We start from the raw sequence: 18725 nt of genomic DNA, 5'->3' as shown, positions 1-18725 counted from the left end.
ATTCCAAAAGGGGCTCCTAAAAGAGAATTGATAGCGATTTTGATTGTTTGGATTTTCAATCTAGAGTAGTTCTAAAAAAGCTTTTGAAAATATTGACAAAAGTGTTATGAAACAGATATGAATAAAGTTTTTTGATTAAATTCAAACAGTAATAGCGGTTTTGTGAGGGCATTTGTTTTATTCATTGCTTCTCAAATTAATGGTCAAGGAACAGTGCAGCACTGGCATTTTGCTTTGTTTATTAAAATTTGTATCATGGCACTCCTCCCCAAGGTGACTGATTACATATGTATTAGCAAGGACTTTATATACTCCCAGCAGATTTAACCCCTTCGATGCTTGTGACGGAACGGTTCCGTCATGAGCGCCGGTTGGGCTGTGCTAATGACGGAACCGTTCCGTCACGGCCCCACCCGTTTTTTAGAACCTTCAGCACAGCGCGAAAATTCGCGCCGCGCTGAAGGTGTTAAGGTCATTCAATATCAATCTGCTGATACAGACAAATATTTGTTCTCCCTTAACAGTTGTTTATGTGTCACAATGCATTTTGAATGTTCTCTCGGTGTGCATGCTGTTGTCCCAGTGGACAGAATATACATAAGCTTTCGTTTGCAAGGACAATGACAGTCACCCATAGCATAAATTTTAAAATCCTAATTACTCAGGTTGACAGCCGAAACAATGACAGTTAGTGTCAGAGCTGCGGGTGCGGTTTCTGTGACATTCCTCTTAAAGAATAAATGCACTCTGAGCTGCTAACCCTTTATGCTGCACACAAAATAATCTCTGTACACATCTTTATCCATCTACTTTGGAGAGTCTAAACCAGCTAGGTATTCTGCAAGAAGTAAATATTGAAGTACACCTTCAACATTTCCAATCATTATTCATGAAACTTTAATATAGAGCCGATTAATAATTATTCTTCCATTTCTTGTTTTATACTTGTTTTACCTTGTGGATTGCGCTCATTGTGGCTGGTTCTCCTTTCATTTTGTTCGTGCAGTTGCCGACTCAAGCCCCTTGTTACATGAAGTATGGAGCTTGGTTTGCTACCCTTCGAACAAGCCTGAGTTCTCGAAGAACCATATTCATTACCTTCATGAGTAGCATATGCTGTAGAAAAGTAAAAATCCAGAGAAAAAGAACTTGAAAATAAAGTAACATTCCACAAGGTTATGTCCCTCACTCTGGGACTACAGACATATCCAAGCACCCTGCTATATTGAGGATTAAGAACATGGCTAAATGTATTCTGAGCCAGCTTTCTCGTGCAACATCAGAAGAAATTATCCTTACTACAAGCCATTATTCACTACTGTTCATATGGAGAAGCGAGCAATGGTCTTCACTGCCAATTTATTTCAAACTTTATTTTAAGCGAAGCAGCATTCAGTCACTGTTTTGCTTGAGACTATATTTATATATATATATATATATATCCTTGGAAAAAACATTACAAACAAAAGTGTAATAAAAAAAATAAAAAATAAAATATATTTATATATATATATATATATATATATATATATATATATATATATATATATATATATATATATATATATATATATATATTGCTTCACATGGCAGGCAATTTTCAGGCTTGCAGAAATGAAAGGCACACGCGGAGTTGATTATAAAGCTTTAAAATGCTTTATTCGGTGCTTGAGCCCTCTCCCCCCCTATCGACAGACGCGTTTCGCCTCGCGGCTTTTTCAATGTCGATTACTATAAAGTGACACAACCATTTTAAACTCTCCAATCGTCATCATAGCCATGAAAACAGAAGATGGACATTTCACCTAGCCCCAGCGATATCAGTTATGCGGTGGCCATCTTATAGTGGGTTAATAAAATGCAATAATACAAATTTCATTTATAAAGTGCAAGTGCTAAAAACTTTAACAAAAAATGTAAACCAAAATTAAGGATTTTAAGAACATTTTCTATAAACAGGTGTAATTTTGTAAGCAGAAACAATTCATTGTATGCAATACATAATCCCTGTTATAAATCTTAACCACCGCAGGAACAGAGAAAGATCAAATTAATATCTACTCAATTCGTAAACATTAGATCAATTTCTTGTTGTCGCAAAACCTGTTGCGGTAGCAAAATTGTGCCCTGGATGGGCTATTTATTATGTATATGTGTCTAGCAAAGCTTGCTGCTATAGGACATTCCTATTTTTATTGTTTCATATAAAGCAGCAGTATATGGCGTAAAGGATTCGGGGGAATGAACGGATATATGTATTTTTACATGCATGTATTACATATTTTATATTACATCCTTTTTCTTACAATGAAGCTCTTTCTTTTTAGGTACAGCACTGCCACTTGTTATTCTAGGTGTGTCCAGAGTTCCTCATCATTGTTGAGTCCAGCCGGACTCATACTTTGGAGCTCTATAATATAACGGGACTCTTTGGCTCTGAGTTTCTTCAGCCTGTCTCCACCCCTTTCATGTTTGTCTACCCCGTCGATGCAATAATATTGTAACAGATCCCTGTTACTTTGATGGTATAGTTCAAAATGTCTTGCGACGGGGTAGGTAGGGTCCTTGTTCGAAATGGCCCGCATATGTTCTAATATTCGCTTTTTAGTGGGGTTCTTAGTGCTGCCGACATACCTTTTATTGCACGGACAGATGAGACAGTATATGGTGTACTCAGAATTACAATTATAAAACTTATTAATTGTTCTTACTGGCCTAGGGTCCCCTGGCCCACCTTCGAAAGTGGTGATTTTTTTTACTAAATCTACAGGCTTTGCATTTCCTGCAAGGAAAGAAGCCATTTATTCCTAGTTTGTTCTGTGTGGCATTGGATTTAGTAAAGTGGCTGTGTATTAGATGGTCTCCAATTGATGGGCACCTTTTGTATGTAATAGGCGGGCGCTCTGGAATGTGGGCTTTTAGTATATTGTCGGTTTGGAGGATATGCCAATTCTTTTTGAAAATCTGGACAATTTGTGCTGATCTGTCATTGTACGTTGTGATCATTCGTACAATATTGTCCTCAGTTTTAGATTGTTTCGTTTTTTTGTTTTTGGAAGATAGTAGTGTTTTCCTCTCAATCTTCTGCACTTTCAGTTCAGCAGTTTTCAAATGTCCTTTCCTATAACCTCTATCTGAAAAGCGTGATAATGCATCATTTTTAGCACTTATATAGCTTTCCTCTGTGGAGCAGTTGCGCTTTAATCAATCAATCAATCAGGTCATTTGTATAGCGCACTACTCACCCGTAGGGTCTCAAGGCGCTGGGGGGGGGGGGTGCCGCTACTGCTCGAACAGCCAGGTCTTGAGCTTCTTCCTGAAGGAGAGGTGGTCTTGGGTCAGGCGCAGATTGGTCGGAAGTGAGTTCCAGGTCTTGGCGGCCAGGTAGGAGAAGGATCTTCCTCCTGTTGTCGCTCTTCGGATGCGGGGGACGGCGGCGAGGGCGTGGTTGGTTGATCTGAGGAGGCGCTTGGGAGTGTAGAAGTTGATCCGGTTGTTGAGGTAGCTCGGGCCTTGGTCGTGTAGGGCTTTGTGCGCGTGGGTGAGGAGCCGGAAGGTGATTCTCTTGTTGACCGGGAGCCAGTGCAGATCTCTCAGGTGTCCGGAGATGTGGCTGCGTCGGGGGATGTCGAGGATGAGTCTCGCCGAGGCGTTCTGGATTCGCTGGAGTCTCTTCTGGAGTTTGGCAGTGGTTCCGGCGTAGAGGGCGTTGCCGTAGTCCAGTCGGCTGGTGACGAGGGCTTGGGTGACCGTCTTCCTCGTCTCGGTGGGGATCCACCGGAAGATCTTACGTAGCATGCGCAGGATGTTGAAGCATGACGAGGAGACGGCGTTGACTTGTCTGGACATGGAGAGGGAGGAGTCCAGGATGAAGCCCAGGTTGCGTGCGTGGTCCGTCGGTTTGGGTGCGGTGCCCAGGGCGGGGGGCCACCAGGAGTCGTCCCAGGCGGAGGGCGTGGAGCCCAGGATGAGGACCTCCGTCTTGTCTGAGTTCAGTTTCAGGCGGCTGGTCGTCATCCATTCGGCTACGTCTCTCATCCCTTCGTGCAGGTTGGCTCTGGCGGTGGCGGGGTCGTTGGTCAGGGAGAGGATCAGCTGGGTGTCGTCGGCGTAGGAGATGATGTTCAGGTTGTGTTGGCGTGCGATGGCCGCGAGGGGGCTCATGTAGACGTTGAAGAGGGTTGGGCTCAGCGAGGATCCTTGGGGTACGCCGCAGATGACTTTGGTGGCCTCTGACTTGTACGGTGGTAGGCGGACTCTTTGTGTTCTTCCGTCGAGGAAGGAGGTGATCCATTCCAGTGCCTTCTCCTGGATTCCGACGTTGCTGAGGCGCTGTACTAGGGTGCGGTGGCAGACAGTGTCGAAAGCCGCGGAGAGGTCCAGGAGGATGAGGGCCGCTGTTTCTCCGTTGTCCATCAGAGTTCGAAGGTCGTCGGTGGCGGCGATGAGGGCGGTCTCGGTGCTGTGGTTCGCTCGGAAGCCGGACTGTGAGGGGTCGAGGGATCCATTCGTCTCGAGGAAGGCGGCCAGCTGTTTGTTGACGGTCTTCTCGATGACTTTGGCCGGGAACGGGAGGAGCGAGATGGGACGGTAGTTCTTGAGGTCGGTGGGGTCTGCTGTGGGTTTCTTGAGGAGAGCGGTGAGTTCGGCGTGCTTCCAGCTCTCAGGGAAGGTGGCGGAGTCGAAGGAGGTGTTGATGATGTCCCGCAGGTGGGGTGCGAGGACAGCGTCGGCCTTGTTGAAGACGTGGTGAGGGCAGGGGTCAGTCGGAGATCCGGAGTGGATGGAGTTCATGGTGCGGATGGTGTCTTCGGTGCTGATCGGGGTCCAGGTGCGGAGGGTGGTGGATGGTGGCGTCGTTGCGGTTGTGGCTTGCGTTGGTTGGTTGTTGAAGCTGTTGTGTATGTCCGTGATCTTGTTGTGGAAGTAGGACGCGAGGGAGTTGCAGAGGTCTTGCGACGGGGTGATGTCGTTGTTTCCGGCGTTGGGGTTGGAGAGCTCTTTCACGATGTTGAAGAGTTCCTTGCAGTTGTGTGCGTTGTTGTCCAGCCGGTCCTTGTATGCATTTTTCTTGGTGGCGCGGATTAGTTGGTGGTGTTTCCGGGTGGCGAGCTTGAGGGTGGTCATGTTGTCCGTCGTTGGTTCCCTTCTCCAGGCTTTCTCGAGGGCTCGACAGTTCTTCTTGGAGCACTTGAGTTCGTCGGTGAACCATGGTGTTTTTCTGCTGCAGGATCTGCTGGGCGGGGTCCTCAGAGGGGCGAGTTCGTCCGCGCAGTTGCTGATCCACTTCGTGAGGTTGTCGGCGGCCTGGCTGGGGTTCGCTGAGTTGGCGGGAGGGTGCTGGCTCAGGGAGGCGGTGAGCTGGTCGGCTGTGATCTTGTTCCAGCTTCTTCGAGCAACCTGTTGCTGGAGGTGGTGGATCGTCGTTCTTCTGAAGGTGAAGTGGACGCAGCTGTGGTCCGTCCAGTGGAGTCCTGTTGCGTGGCTGAAGGTGACGTCTTTGCTGGATGAGAAGACGGCGTCGAGTGTGTGTCCGGCGAGGTGGGTGGGGGTGGTCACTAGCTGCTTGAGTCCGAGGTTGTCGAGGTTGTCGAGCAGGGTGCTGGTGTTGCGGTCGTTGTTGTTCTCCAGGTGGAAGTTGAGGTCCCCCAGGAGGATGTAGTCGGCGGAGGGGAGAGCGTGCGGGCTGACGAAGTCGGCGATGTCCTCGCTGAATCGTGTGCGCGGTCCCGGGGGTCGGTAGATCAGGGTGCCTCTGAGGGTGGTCTTCGGGTTGGTGTGTATCTGGAAGTGTAGGTGTTCGGCGGTGGTGAGGGTGTCGTCGGTGTTGGTCGTGATGCGGATGGTGTCTCTGTGGATGATGGCGATGCCTCCTCCGGTCTGGTTGTCGCGGTCCCTCCGGGTGATCTTGTAGCCCTCTGGGATGGCGATGGCGATGTCTGGGGCTGAGGAGGTGTTCATCCAGGTCTCGGTGATGAAGGCAACGTCGGGGGCGGTGGTGTCGAGCAGGTTCCAGAGTTCTACGGCGTGTCTGTGGACGGAGCGGGTGTTGAGCAGGATGCACTTGAGGTGGGTGCTGCTGGAGGTCGGCTTGGCGGGTGCAGGGAAGGTCCGGATGCAGGTGAACTTGCAGGCGAGGCAGCTGAAGGGTCCGTGGGTGTGCTTAGGGGCGGCTCGGTGACATCCTGGGATGTGGCCGGTGTTGAGTGCGATGAGGTCGGCGGCGCTGTAGGGTCGTCGGGTCGGCTTCCGTCGGTGGGGGCCAGGGGTCCTGGCACTGGGCGCGGTCCAGGCGCGGACGGGCGCAGACGGGCTTACCTTTGGCGCGCCTTCGGCGCACAATCGGCGCGCCCGCTGCGCGTCAACGCTGCGCGTTCGCACGGTCGCCATTTAAGGCGAAGTGCGCGGGTGGGCGGAGCAGCTGGGAGGCGGGAGCGGGGAGGGAAACAGAAGAGAAAAGGGGCGGGGCTGAAGGCGGTGGCGGGAAGCGGGAGCGGGGGTCAACACGACGAGAGACGGCAGAAACAGGAAAACAAGCACAAAATCAGGACAAAACGGGGTAAAAATGCAGAGACACACGATCAGGGCACAGGAAGAGAAAAGGAAGCAAGCACAAATTCTGGACAAAAACGGGGGAAAAAATACTGTTACACGCGATCAGGGCACAGGAAGAAATAATTAAGAAACAAGCACAAATTCTGGTCAAAAAACGGGGGAAAACCAAGGAGAGCTCTCAGGGCGGCTGCGAGGCCGGCGCTGAGGCAGAGGCAGGCACTGGGGGGGCACACGCAGCAGCTGGTGGCCGTGCGGCGCGGGGGTGTCCCGCAAAAGCTCCCCATAGGGTATGCTTTTAATTAGGCTTATTGGATGATGACTGCCTGCATGCAGAACTGCATTACTCGCAGTAGGTTTTCTGAAAAGACGGGTTAATAGGACATTGTTTTGAATGTAGACCTGTAGGTCCAGATAATTGACTGCGCTATTACTAATATTCCCTGTAAACATAAGGTTCAGGTTGTTATTATTTAGAGATGCGATATACTCCTCCGCTGAGGGTCGATCGCCTCTCCATATAATAAACAGGTCGTCAATGTATCGCGACCAAAGCACAATCCTATCTAACCATTGGTCATTGGCCTCCCCCCAGGCTACGTGCTTCTCCCACCAGCCAACGAAAAGATTCGCGTAGCTGGGGGCGAAGCACGTACCCATCGCTGTACCATGGTTTTGCAGGTACAGTTGTCCGTCAAACACAAAGATGTTATTGTGGAGACAATATGAGACCATCTGCAGCAGCATTTCATTGTGTTGTGTGAATTTTGGATGCTTTTGGCCCAAGAACCATCTTATTGCATTTAAACCATCAGAGTGACAAATACAGGTGTATAAACTTGTGATGTCCAAAGTTATAAGCAGTAAATTCTCTTCCCATCTGATCCCTTCTATATGTCTGAGAAAATCCTGTGTGTCCTGTATGTATGACACCAGGTTTTTCACAAAGGGAGATAGAAATGAATCCACATATATTGCTGTGTTCTCCAAGAGGCTGTTGTTCGAGGCCACAATAGGTCTTCCTGGTGGATTTTTATAATGTTTATGAAAAAAAAAAATATATATATATATATATATATATATATATATATATATATATATATATATATATATATATATATATATATATATATATATATATATATATATATATATATATACGCAAACGCTCCTTGACTTCACTTGTCAACTAGAGCACTCGTGAACGGGTGCAGGTAGCGGTAGTGGACAACCGCGTAATTTTGTTTCTCCAACTCTCCCAATTCCTGGAAAAAATATGCCGCACTCCGGGGGGACTTTACAAAGTGTTTATTTTCACCGCAAAGGACACAAACGTTTCGGCGTGAGCCTTCCTCAGTGTTACTGACACACTGAAGAAGGCATGTGTTATCCCATGATTCTAGTGCATTCATTTCAATGCATAAAGCAAGTGCCATTTGTAATGGTATACAGACATAGAGCTTCTGGTCTATCCATACTTTAAGAAACATTTCCAAAGCAATGATTTGAACATTCCGTTACGGGAAAACATCTATATGTATGTAATTCATTGCAATTGCTAATAATTGCTGTATTGCTCCGTACTTTGCTTATTACCCAGAAAACATTATGTTACTTTGAGTATACAATCCTGACGTGTATCGGCTAATGTCCCCTCTTACTGTGTTATCACACATTATTTCCATCTTAAAAATTCATTGCTAGCATGCACTATAAACATGTTTATAAGTTCCATGGGTAGTTTCAACTCATCACACTCTTGTTCTAATGACACCCACGTTTTTCTCAGAAAGACTACTTAATACACGTGAAGCAAAATTCATAAAACATACAGACTCAATTCCTTAACAGAATATACTTTCTAGATTTCATTCAATTTAAAATTATGATCACAATACAGTAATTCTCCTAATTTGATCGGATTACACCTCACATTGAATGGTATGATAATATTAATTTCGAATGAAATAATATCGAATGAAATATCCTCTACCCCTAAAGTCAGATTCTAGGTAGTTCAAGGGCCCAAATGGACAGCTAACTCCTCCCCGCTATTCATCCCTCTAGGGGACTTAGTTAACAGATCTATAATATACCTTGACTCTAAACGTCTAAGTTTGCGTAACCTGTTTCCTCCTCTTGGATTTACCGGAACGCAATCTAGACCGAAATACTGGATTTTATCTCTTTCGCTTTGGTGGAATTCTGCGAAGTGACGAGCCACTGGATAGAAGGATCTTTTTTGTCTATGGCCCTCATATGCTCTAGAATTCTGATTTTAAGTTGATGTATAGTACTGCCTATATAACGCAGCCCGCATGGGTACACTAGGCAGTACACGGCATAGGGGGTGCTGCAAGTCAGAAATTTCTTTATTTCCCTGCTTTTCTCTATCCCTGGTATTTTGTAAGTTAGTGCTCGCTTGCTCTGGGCACAAGCCTTACATCTCCCGCAGGGGAAGAAACCCTTCATTTCTTTCAGGGTTCTGCCCTGCTGTTGCGGTTTTTCAAGATGACTCCAGACTAGCATGTCACGAAGTGATCGTGATTTTCTAAATGTTACCAAGGGATAATTGGGGATATCATCCTTAATGGTGCTGTCTGTTTTTAAAATATGCCAGTTTTTCTTAAGCATTTTCTTCAGGCAATTAGCCTCAGCTGAATAAGGTGTAATCATAGGGAATTTATTCTGACCATCTTCTACATCTCTCTCTCTACTCTCCATAATCAGCTTTTCCCTAGGGATACATCTCACTTTTTGCAATGTCTTTGTAAGTAAAATGGGATCATACCCCCTCACCACAAATCTCGCTAGGCTCTCCGAGGCAGCCGCCTCGAAGTCCTGGTTCCTGGTACTATTTCTTTTAATCCTCAGGAACTCTCCATAAGGAATACTTTGTATGAGTTTGGGTGGGTGGTTGCTACTAGCAAACAGCCTCTTTTGATCACACATCGAACGTTTGTTACTTGGTGCTATTCACAGATACTAGTGCTCTGCATAGGGAAAGGACTTGCATGCCAATGTCTTATCACATATTACACTACAATGGCGGCCATATTTGAACATGTACAAAGTGCACTGTAATAGTGTTTTCTACACATATCTTTGTAATACAGCACTGTCTAATTCATATTTAGAAAAGTTACCTCATATGAACCGTAGTCAATGTTAAAGAGGAAAGACAAAATCAGAAACAAAAGAGAAACAGTAGAGCAGTTATTTGACTCCTGTACGAGTGAAAAGTATATTAACTAGTTCTGTGTTCATGTCAGACCGAGCTAACGTGAATGGGGTGTAACTAAAGAGTTTAGTCGGTTAAACGCTCCACACCTCGGCTGGATGATTCCATCCCATGCGCAATGTTTACATAAGCCGGGTGGTGTAATGGGTGGCGTAGCCCATAGCATATCGTCCAATTTAATTCAATACTATTGAATAGGACGATGTGATATGGGCCACGCCCCCATTTCACCACCTGGCATATGTAAACATTGCGCATGGGATGCAACAATCCAGCCGAGGTGTTGAGCGTTTAACCGACCTAACTCTGTAGTTCAGCTTCCATATGGCATATAAGGTTGCTGGTGAACTTGGAGATAGCTAGCAACCTTTTTACACAACCATTCTCTACCTTTTCCATACCAGATTGATTGCATAATAAACTCATTTGTAACCAACTAAGTGAACAAGAAAAAGAGAACTAGAACTGCCCCTATCATCGCCTCGCTTGATATTTGTCAGTTCGTTAATAGCTAGCTCATATGTGTCTCGTTATGTTAATAGCACAGGTTGAGGTGCACCGGATTCTGATTCATTAGTGTAGCGGCGGGGTAATGTGTGGGATCTGCTCGTGGGTGGAGAAAGCCAAGAGGATGTCACCCAATCGTTCTGCAGAGGGGCGCCACAGGAGTCCTAGTCTCTTCTCTCGCATTAGTGCATGGTGTTCACCAGTGGCCCATTTGCATACGTTGGGTTTCCACCTCTCTATTGCACGGACTACAGCCGCTTTCCAGTGCATCGCGATGCACCTTTTAGCCAGGATTAGAGCCAGGTCGAAAATTTGGCATTAGGCCTGTTGGCTGCTGTAGGAGAGTAGGGTCTGCTTTCCTATGGTCACCCCACTTTTTGCTTTTTGCTTCACTGGTTTTCGACTTAATGTGGCTGTAGGCCTGCTAATCAGTCCCCCAGCCCTGCTGTTCTCTCTCTAAATTCACAACCATGTACTTTAGGTACATCACCAATTGGGATTGGGTCACCTTATGAGCCCCTGTACAGAGTACTATAGGTACCCGGGCATAGGTGCATCCAAGGCCTACCAGGGGCTGCAGCATATCTTTTGCCACCCCTGGCTGGCCATCCAAACTGACACAACTGGCTGATCACTCAGCTGGGGCAAGGTCGTGTAATCACCCCTTGCTTAGATATAGTATACCTATGTCTAAACCTATATCTGGACACATATACACCTATAAGTCACTCCTATGGCAGGCCTTAACAATCCTGGAGGCAGAGTTCTTGGTTTTATGTGAGATGGTGCTCTAGCATGAGCTGAGCCTGTCTGCAGCTTTCGGAACCATGTCCTTATAGCTGTTCTAGGATATTGCCATACCATATACTCTTAAGTGCATTATGAACATCGCGGTTAAATGCTATCTTTGGTTTGGCTTTATCAAAACATGTCATGTAAGGTGTCATACGCTTTGGAATACTACCCCCTCGCCAATTCTGGCCACGGGGGTAGCATTCCACCCTTCTAGAGGGAGAAGACATGTTACTTTCCTTAAACGCGGTTAAAACTAACCAGAGCCTCAGCATCATAAAATGGATGCTGCTGCCACAGACACAAGTCTGGCCTCCTGCTGCTGACCGAAACTCCGGCAGGGGAGGCCTGGACAAAAGGTTTCCTGTCACAGGGAGGTGCTAGCACCACCCCAGACAGGAGATAGTGGATTGGGGCAGGGAGGGCTGAATGAAACTAGACACTGCCTGGGGCACACAAGGTGTCCCATGCATAGCCCAGTTCAAACCGGTGCTGGGGCACTCCAGCCCCAGCTCTGGCACGAAACTGGACAAAGGGAAAGGGGTGTAACCACCCCCTTCCTGGGTCCCACCCATAGGAGGGACCTAGCAGGTAATCCAGCCCCTTGATTTGGAATAAAGGTAGGAGCTGTGTCCATAGACTTTAGATAATCCTGACTGAAACTTTGAAACGGAACTCTGGACCCTTCGACATCCTACTCGACGTAGAAGACTGAAGAATCTCCCTTGTGGTCAAGGAGTGACCACCCTGTGCAAAGCTGAGACCCGTGGAGGCGACGTGAGACGTGGGACCGACCATCTTGGAAAACCGGCGAAGTGCTTCCCGTGCAGCTCCCGAGGCACCCTCAAAGCTGTGCATTGGGGATTGAGAAGCCCCAGCCCGAGCAGCCTTTGCACTGAAGATCACCTCTCCACACTCACTGAGTGCTGCGTGGGGCCCTTTTGCATTTTCCTGCTCGACGCGTCTGTCCAGTCACTTGCCCATTAGCTAGTGGCCTCTGTGACGACAAAACCCAAAATCTACTCTGCTGGTCCGGTTGCTCCAGACTGGCCCTTGCTCCCCTGAAAAGCAGCAGCCCATCAGACCTTGCTGGTCTGATCCAGAAGCCATCTTCGATTCCTGCGTGGGTTGCATTTGCCAAGACCTGTTGACTCCAATCCCGAAGCCGACACCGCCGGCAGCGAGAGCCTTCGTGGGACAGTCCGTGCCCAGCTCCTGGTCATCGTCGATATCTCCTGGTCCACGTGACAGAGGAGACAAGCTTCACGACAACCACCTGATTGCGCCAGACATCGCCTGGTTCCTTCCTGGTTCCACGCTGGTCACTGGCTAGTGACCCAGACTCTGTCCCCTCTGCTTTCAGGTACTCTACATCTTCGATCCACCCTTGGATCCAACCGGACTCTTCTCTCCTGGTTGCCTGCAGCATCTTTTCTCCAAGGCTCCATAGAACTCCACGACAAAACCCGACACACTTTGACACCTAGGCACCCGCTTCCTGTGGGCGAGGTAACGCAAGCACTACGGTGCTCCTGTTGAGATTTACATCCCTAGTGTCCTAGTTTTAAGTGGTTAAATTCTAGTCCAGTCGGTAGACTTCCAAATATGCAACTTTCTAACTTTTACGCACCATTTACTTCTATTGGTGCACACGTGTGCATTAGACACTGCACCCGCATCCTGTGGGCCTCCCACGTCCTAACTGCTGTTAGTCCAGTGTAGCCCCAGCGATTCCCAAGGCCCTAGGTCTTACCATTGTTCGTGACGTGGTTCTTATACCACTATTTTAGTATATGGTTTTAGGGGCCACCGGGCCTATTCATATTTGTGCAACTTTTGTATGTTATATGAAGTTCTTTGTTTAACGCTTGTGCTTCTGGCCTCATAAAGAGTACAGAGGATAATAAATACATATATTTTATAATATATAACTTGTGTGGTGTCCTTTCATTTGGTATTAAAAGGATTGCATATGGTAAAACAGCTGGCTTCACATGCCCTCTTGAGTTTAGCCTAAGACTGCTTTTGTCCATGCTACCCCTAGGATAGTTGGTCTATAAGGGTTTCTTATAACCAATCACCATAAGGTTCGTTTGGACTGGTTTCAAGGTGCTCACTAGAATAGTGAACATCATATGCCAGGCCAACTTCTCACAGCTCCTGTTCCGGTAAATAAGCCCATTATATACGTGTTTGGGATGGGCCATAATCCTGTGAGTGCCACGCCGTTAAGAGTGGCGGTTACCTGTTGCTGGTAGTGTTGTAAAATTGCACACTGCCTAACCTTGCGTAGAAAGTCAGCGCCAAGTGCGTTGCAGCAGGGGCAAGCATTTATGTCCACGCTTAATATGCAATTCAGACACCTGGGGATGAAATAGGTGGCGTGGAGATAATTAAACTGAGTGTCTTTTGGTTGTGCATTTCTGGATCCTCGCTGTCTGTAGCCAGTGACCCTGTCTAACTCCAACTTTCCTTGTGAGGTTTCACCCCAGGTCTCATCTGTCTTTAGTCACCGCAAGTGGAGGTCTAGTCATACATATAAAAGATGCATAGAACCAAGATATCAATTTAGTTCACCAGCCCCCCATCCTGAATAATAGCTGAAGCGCTTTGTGTGTCTGTGGTTCGCAACCCCCTACCTGTCCCTGGCAGTCCTGCAGATTGCGTCATGCAACAGGAAATGCGTTTCTGTGAGTTGCAAGTATGTCATCATTTCGCCTTCTGTGCGGAATTTCCCATCCCTATAACAGTCACCTATTGTGCGAGACCTGAAACCCTCCCAGTTGCACAAGTAATCTGGCAAGTCCGGTGCCCTGCTCCATCAATGGCAAACCAGGGGACTCAGTGGCCAATATAGCAGTGTCACCTTAAGTCTTGACAATACATCGGTGCCAACATTTGATAGCTATATGCACCAGTTTGGGTAACTGTGTAATCCCTGGAGACCTGCGTAAGGCAAGACCAATAGGGTAGTAATGTTTTCGCTGCTTTCCATTTGTGCCAACTCTTCCCTGTGCTTCCCTTCCAGACACTGAGTTAGCCATTGCACCTGTGACGTCAAATAATAAGCCTCAAAGTCAGGTGCACTCAATCCACCCTCCTCTATCCGGATCTTCAGAGTTCTTGTGTTCATCCTGTGCTGATGCGCCCCGCCCCACCCCATCCAGGACATCCGCATCTTCATGATAAACCCGGACCCCTGGGTATCTGAAACTGCAGGGGCACCATTCGACCCCCTCTAAGTTCTAACTGACTGGGTGGGGTAGTGTTGTATGCATCCACTGGGAATACACACGTTTTTCCCTAGTTAGTGCGCAGTTCTGACAAAGCTTAAAATTCGTCCAGAAGGGGCAGTGTACTCTCTGGATCCACACTATCACCACGGAAGAAGTTTACAAAGTAATTTGCATACAAGGAGATGGTGTGCACCCCAACTTGCAACCTTATGCCCCTGTCCGCATGCTACCATCACATTATCACAGTAAAGGGCTCTATCGTCAGTGCAAAAAGCATCAGGGGCAGCGGGCATTGTTGTCTAGTCCCTCTATAGCTCTCGTAGGGAGGGAAGATTGTGTTGCTAGTGTAGACCCTTATGGTGGGGTGTGAGTACAATAGCTGGATCCAGCGAATCCCCAGCTCAAGGTGTCAAATGCCTTTTCGAGGTGTATGGACAGCACCAGTGCTGTCGGATTGTCTATATCTGGCGTCTCCTCTAGTACTTTGAATAGACGTCTTACACGGACTGATGTATTCCTACCCGGGATAAACCCAGACTGATCCAGGTGGATCAGCCCAGCCATCCGAGGCAGTAGTCTATTGGGCAGTATTTTCTGTGTTTAACAGAGACAACCGTTGATAAGCAGATCAGTCATTAGGGTCTCTGTGTGGTTTTGGGATAAACATCAAGTGTGCCTCACACACTGATTGAGGCAAAATGCCTTCCTTCTGTGCTGTGGTATACAGCTTAGCTAAATGAGGCCTCAGGATGTTTGAATAAGTATGGTAAAATTCAACAGGCAAACCGTCGGTCCCCGTAGCCTTACCTCTGGCTAATTCTTTAATTGCAACTCGAATTTCATGTGCGCCTATTGTTCAGTTTCAGTGTCGGTAACCTTTGGTAGAGTGTATCGCTGTATGTACTCTCCTATCATTCGCATGGGGATTTCTCTGCGCTGCCCATACAGGGCCTCTTTATAATTAAGCACCACCTCATTATTGTCGCTTGGGATGTATGAATGGATCCCTAGGTGACCCCGGGTTGGTTAATAGTAGACTCCCCTTGGATGGGTCAGCAGCTTGCCTGCCTTATCACCCTCTGAGTGCTTGCGTCTGATGTACTCCGTATGATCAGGTAACCAAGATGTTAGACTAGAGTTGCATATTGTTCTCTAGCGGCAGATGCTGCTTCCGCCTTCACTTTGTCCCGACCTTCGGCCTTTTCAGGTCTCCGAGCTTCCCATCCACGGAAGTCAATTCACGTTTTAGGGTGTTGTGGCTGCCTACAAGCACACTCATTTATTTATTTATTTCCATCACTTGTAAAGCGCACTTTCACCTAGCAGGCATCCTGGAGCTAACATGTGTGTGCCCAACTGGGCTCATGCTTAGGGGTCTTGTCAGAGTAGCAAAGTTATGCACTCGGGAAGAGCCATGTCTTTAATCTCTTCCTGAACGGAAGGAGATCCTCCAGTTGTCGCAACTCAAATGGAAGGTAATGCAGTGGCCCCCTCACCACGGCTTAAACGCTTCCTGAGTCGTGTGGGCCGTGTCAGTGTATTCCTATAAGTAGTTCACTGTACATTCCCACAAACCCTCTCTAAAGACCTGGTCATCTAGTGCAGCTCCCTGCCGGCACCATGCCGTGACAAGGTGTGAGAAAGTGCCCTCTTTCTGCATGGTTGCCCCCAACTTTTGCTGAATTGCTGATGTGCTTTGACTGAGTGTGCCCTGGGCTCCTGCTAATCAGGTACCCAGGGTCTATGTTTTTTCCCTAAAACTGCATTGAAACCAAAACCCATTTGTCATTCCTGGCCACAGGTCAGCCCCTGGTAAATGGTATCGCAGGTAGCCAGGGCAGTGTGACCAGGGAAGATCTCTAAGGGCTGCAGCACATATTGTGCCACTTTTAGAGGTCCTGTACCTTTACACACTCACACTGCCTCTGCAGGCTGCGTGTCCTGGTGAAGAACAAAGTGAAGAGTCGACATGGCACTCATCCCTCTGTGCCGTGCCTGCAACCGATTGCCCTGGCATAGACCAGTCACCCCCATAAGCTGGGTGCATTATTCCAGTGGTGAGGGTACAGGTGCATGAGCCCTGTTCCCCTACAGAGTCTAAGTCCATTCTTAGACATTGTAAGTGCAGTGCTGCCATTAAGAGTATATGGTGCTGGGAGTCTGTAATTGCGAACTCCACAACACGATAATGGTTACACTGAAAACTGAGAAGTTTGGTATCAAACTTCTCAGCACATTAAACTCACACTGATGCCAGTGAGGAATTTAATGAAAAATGCACACAGAGGGCATCTTAGAGATGCCGCCTGAAAAACGACCTACCACTAGTGTCCTGGCTAAGTGGCTGCCTACAGCTGCTACCACCAGACATGTTTCTGGACCCCTGGGTCGGGAGCCTGCTGCTCTCAGGGGCCTGAAACAATGCACATCCTGGGACGAGGTGCTAAGACTCCTCCCCAGGATGGGCAGGGTCCACGAAGGGGAAGCTTCATAGGCTTGCCGCCTTTGTGAGCTTCCCCAGGCCACTTGCTTTCAGCAACTTGTCCTCACTGGTTCTGACCCCTACTTTGGGTGGGAGAACCTGTGGGAAAAAACTTGTGAGGAAGAGAGGTGTGCCCACTTCTGCCAACTCTAACCTCAGGGGGGGGGAAGCGTGGTGAAGCACAACTCCCAGTTGCCGCCATCTTGCAGATGGGGGGACCCAGCCAACCAGGGAGAGGCATATGCCTCCCTTCCACTGGAGGGTGGCATAATAGGGAGGTTACCCACCCCAGGGAAGGTACCCATTGGTCCCAACCTTTTACCTACATGCAACGCCCTGAAATGTAGCATTTATGGGCACCCCTGAACCTTGCTTCCTCAGACAAGAAACCTGAAGAAGAAAAGAAGAAGGACCAAACAGCCGTGCCGAAGCTAACAAGAGGAGGACGCCCACTGACTTGGCCCCAGCTCTACAGGCCTGTCCCCACCTCGAACCAGCTCCAGCGAAATCCTGGTGTGTCCTGCAGCCAGCAACCTCGAGAAACTCGCAGGACCTGCCTGCCTTCCATCCCAAAGATTCTGTCTCCCGTGAACACTGTATTTGATCAACAACAGACTCCAGCTCTGTAAGGATTTGCGAGTCTGCACCACTCTGCACCCAACACCCATGGCTCGAGTTCAAGTGGCCCAACACCAAAAGAAGGTCTCCCCGGCGATCCTGACCCGAGATCCAGTGACCCCTGACCAGCCTCAAGCCTTCAGTCGACGCCTGCAGCCTCAAACCGGAAGGGTCCCGCCAACCAAGACCAGGAGCTGGTAAGAAGATCCGACCCTAAAAGGCACCCCTTCACCCGACGCCCCATGGCCTTGGATGGCCCAACTGATGGTGCCTATCCAACCCCCAGCATCCCAACTTACCTCTCTAAGTGGTGGCTGCACCCAGAAGACCTTCGTCCCTGAGCCTGCGGTGCGTTTGCAAACCAGAGACTCTCCATTGAAAGCTACAGGGCACCCGACACCAAAACAGAACTACGCACACGGTCGCCCCAGTGCCGCTGAGGGTGCACCTTTTGTACTGGCTTGAACACCCTTTTGTCCTGAGCTTCAGTCCAGGAGCTTTGTTCCCACAACCCAGTGGCCTACTCGTAAGCAAACCGGGGGCCACCTATCCCCCATTGGATAACATTGGGCCTCAGCACTCTGCACCCGGCCACCCTAGTGCCGCCGAGGGTGTAACAAGAGTGCATCATTGACCCTGGGGGACCCTTGAGTCTAACCCCAGTATACCAACTCTCACAACAAAGTCTTGGCAGCGAGGTGGGAGAACGATCTGCCACCTGAGGTCGCTCTTCGGATGAGGGGGATGGTGGCGAGGGCGAGGTCGGCGGAGCGGAGCTGGCGGTGTAGAAGGTGAGTCGTCTGTTGAGGTATGCCGGTCCGGTGTTGTGGAGTGCCTTGTGTGTGTGGGTGAGGAGCTTGAAGGTGATCCTCATGTTGACGGGGAGCCAGTGCAGGTCTCTCAGGTGGGGTGTGATGTGGCTGCAGCGAGGGATGTCGAGGATCAGGCGTGCATAAGCGTTTGAATGCGTTGAAGTTGTTTCAGGAGTTTGGCCGAGGCTCCTGTGTTGAGAGCATTTCCGTAGTCCAACCTGCTGCTGACGAGGGCCTGGGTGGCCGTTCTTCTCGTTTCGGTGGGGATCCACCTGTAGATCTTGCAGGAGGACGAGACGGCGTTGACCTGCTTTGTCATGGAGAAAGTAGAGTTGAGGATGAACCCCAGGTTACGTGCGTGATCGGTGGGTGTTGGTGCTGTTCCTAGTGCGGTCGGCCACCAGAAGTCGTCCCAGGCAGAGGGGGTGAGGCAGAGGATGAGGACTTCCGTTTTGTCCGAGTTTAGTTTCAGATGGCTGCTCTTC

General features: G+C 48.6%; 1 protein-coding gene across 1 annotated transcript in view; it reads right to left on the bottom strand.

Moving 5' to 3' along the window:
• Window positions 1-18725, bottom strand: part of LOC144755286 (uncharacterized) — a 115826-nt gene that overhangs the window by 46370 nt on the left and 50731 nt on the right. The window contains exon 6 of the mRNA XM_078644065.1: window positions 955-1116. Within this exon, the coding sequence (XP_078500191.1) occupies window positions 955-1116 (162 nt within the window). The remainder of the gene's footprint in view (window positions 1-954; window positions 1117-18725) is intronic.

Source organism: Lissotriton helveticus, chromosome 5_1 (assembly GCF_964261635.1).
Source record: "Lissotriton helveticus chromosome 5_1, aLisHel1.1, whole genome shotgun sequence".
In the NCBI taxonomy this organism is placed as follows: Eukaryota; Metazoa; Chordata; class Amphibia; order Caudata; family Salamandridae; genus Lissotriton; species Lissotriton helveticus.
Note: the sequence above shows the minus strand (reverse complement) of the source record. Positions and strands in the feature narration are given on the sequence as shown.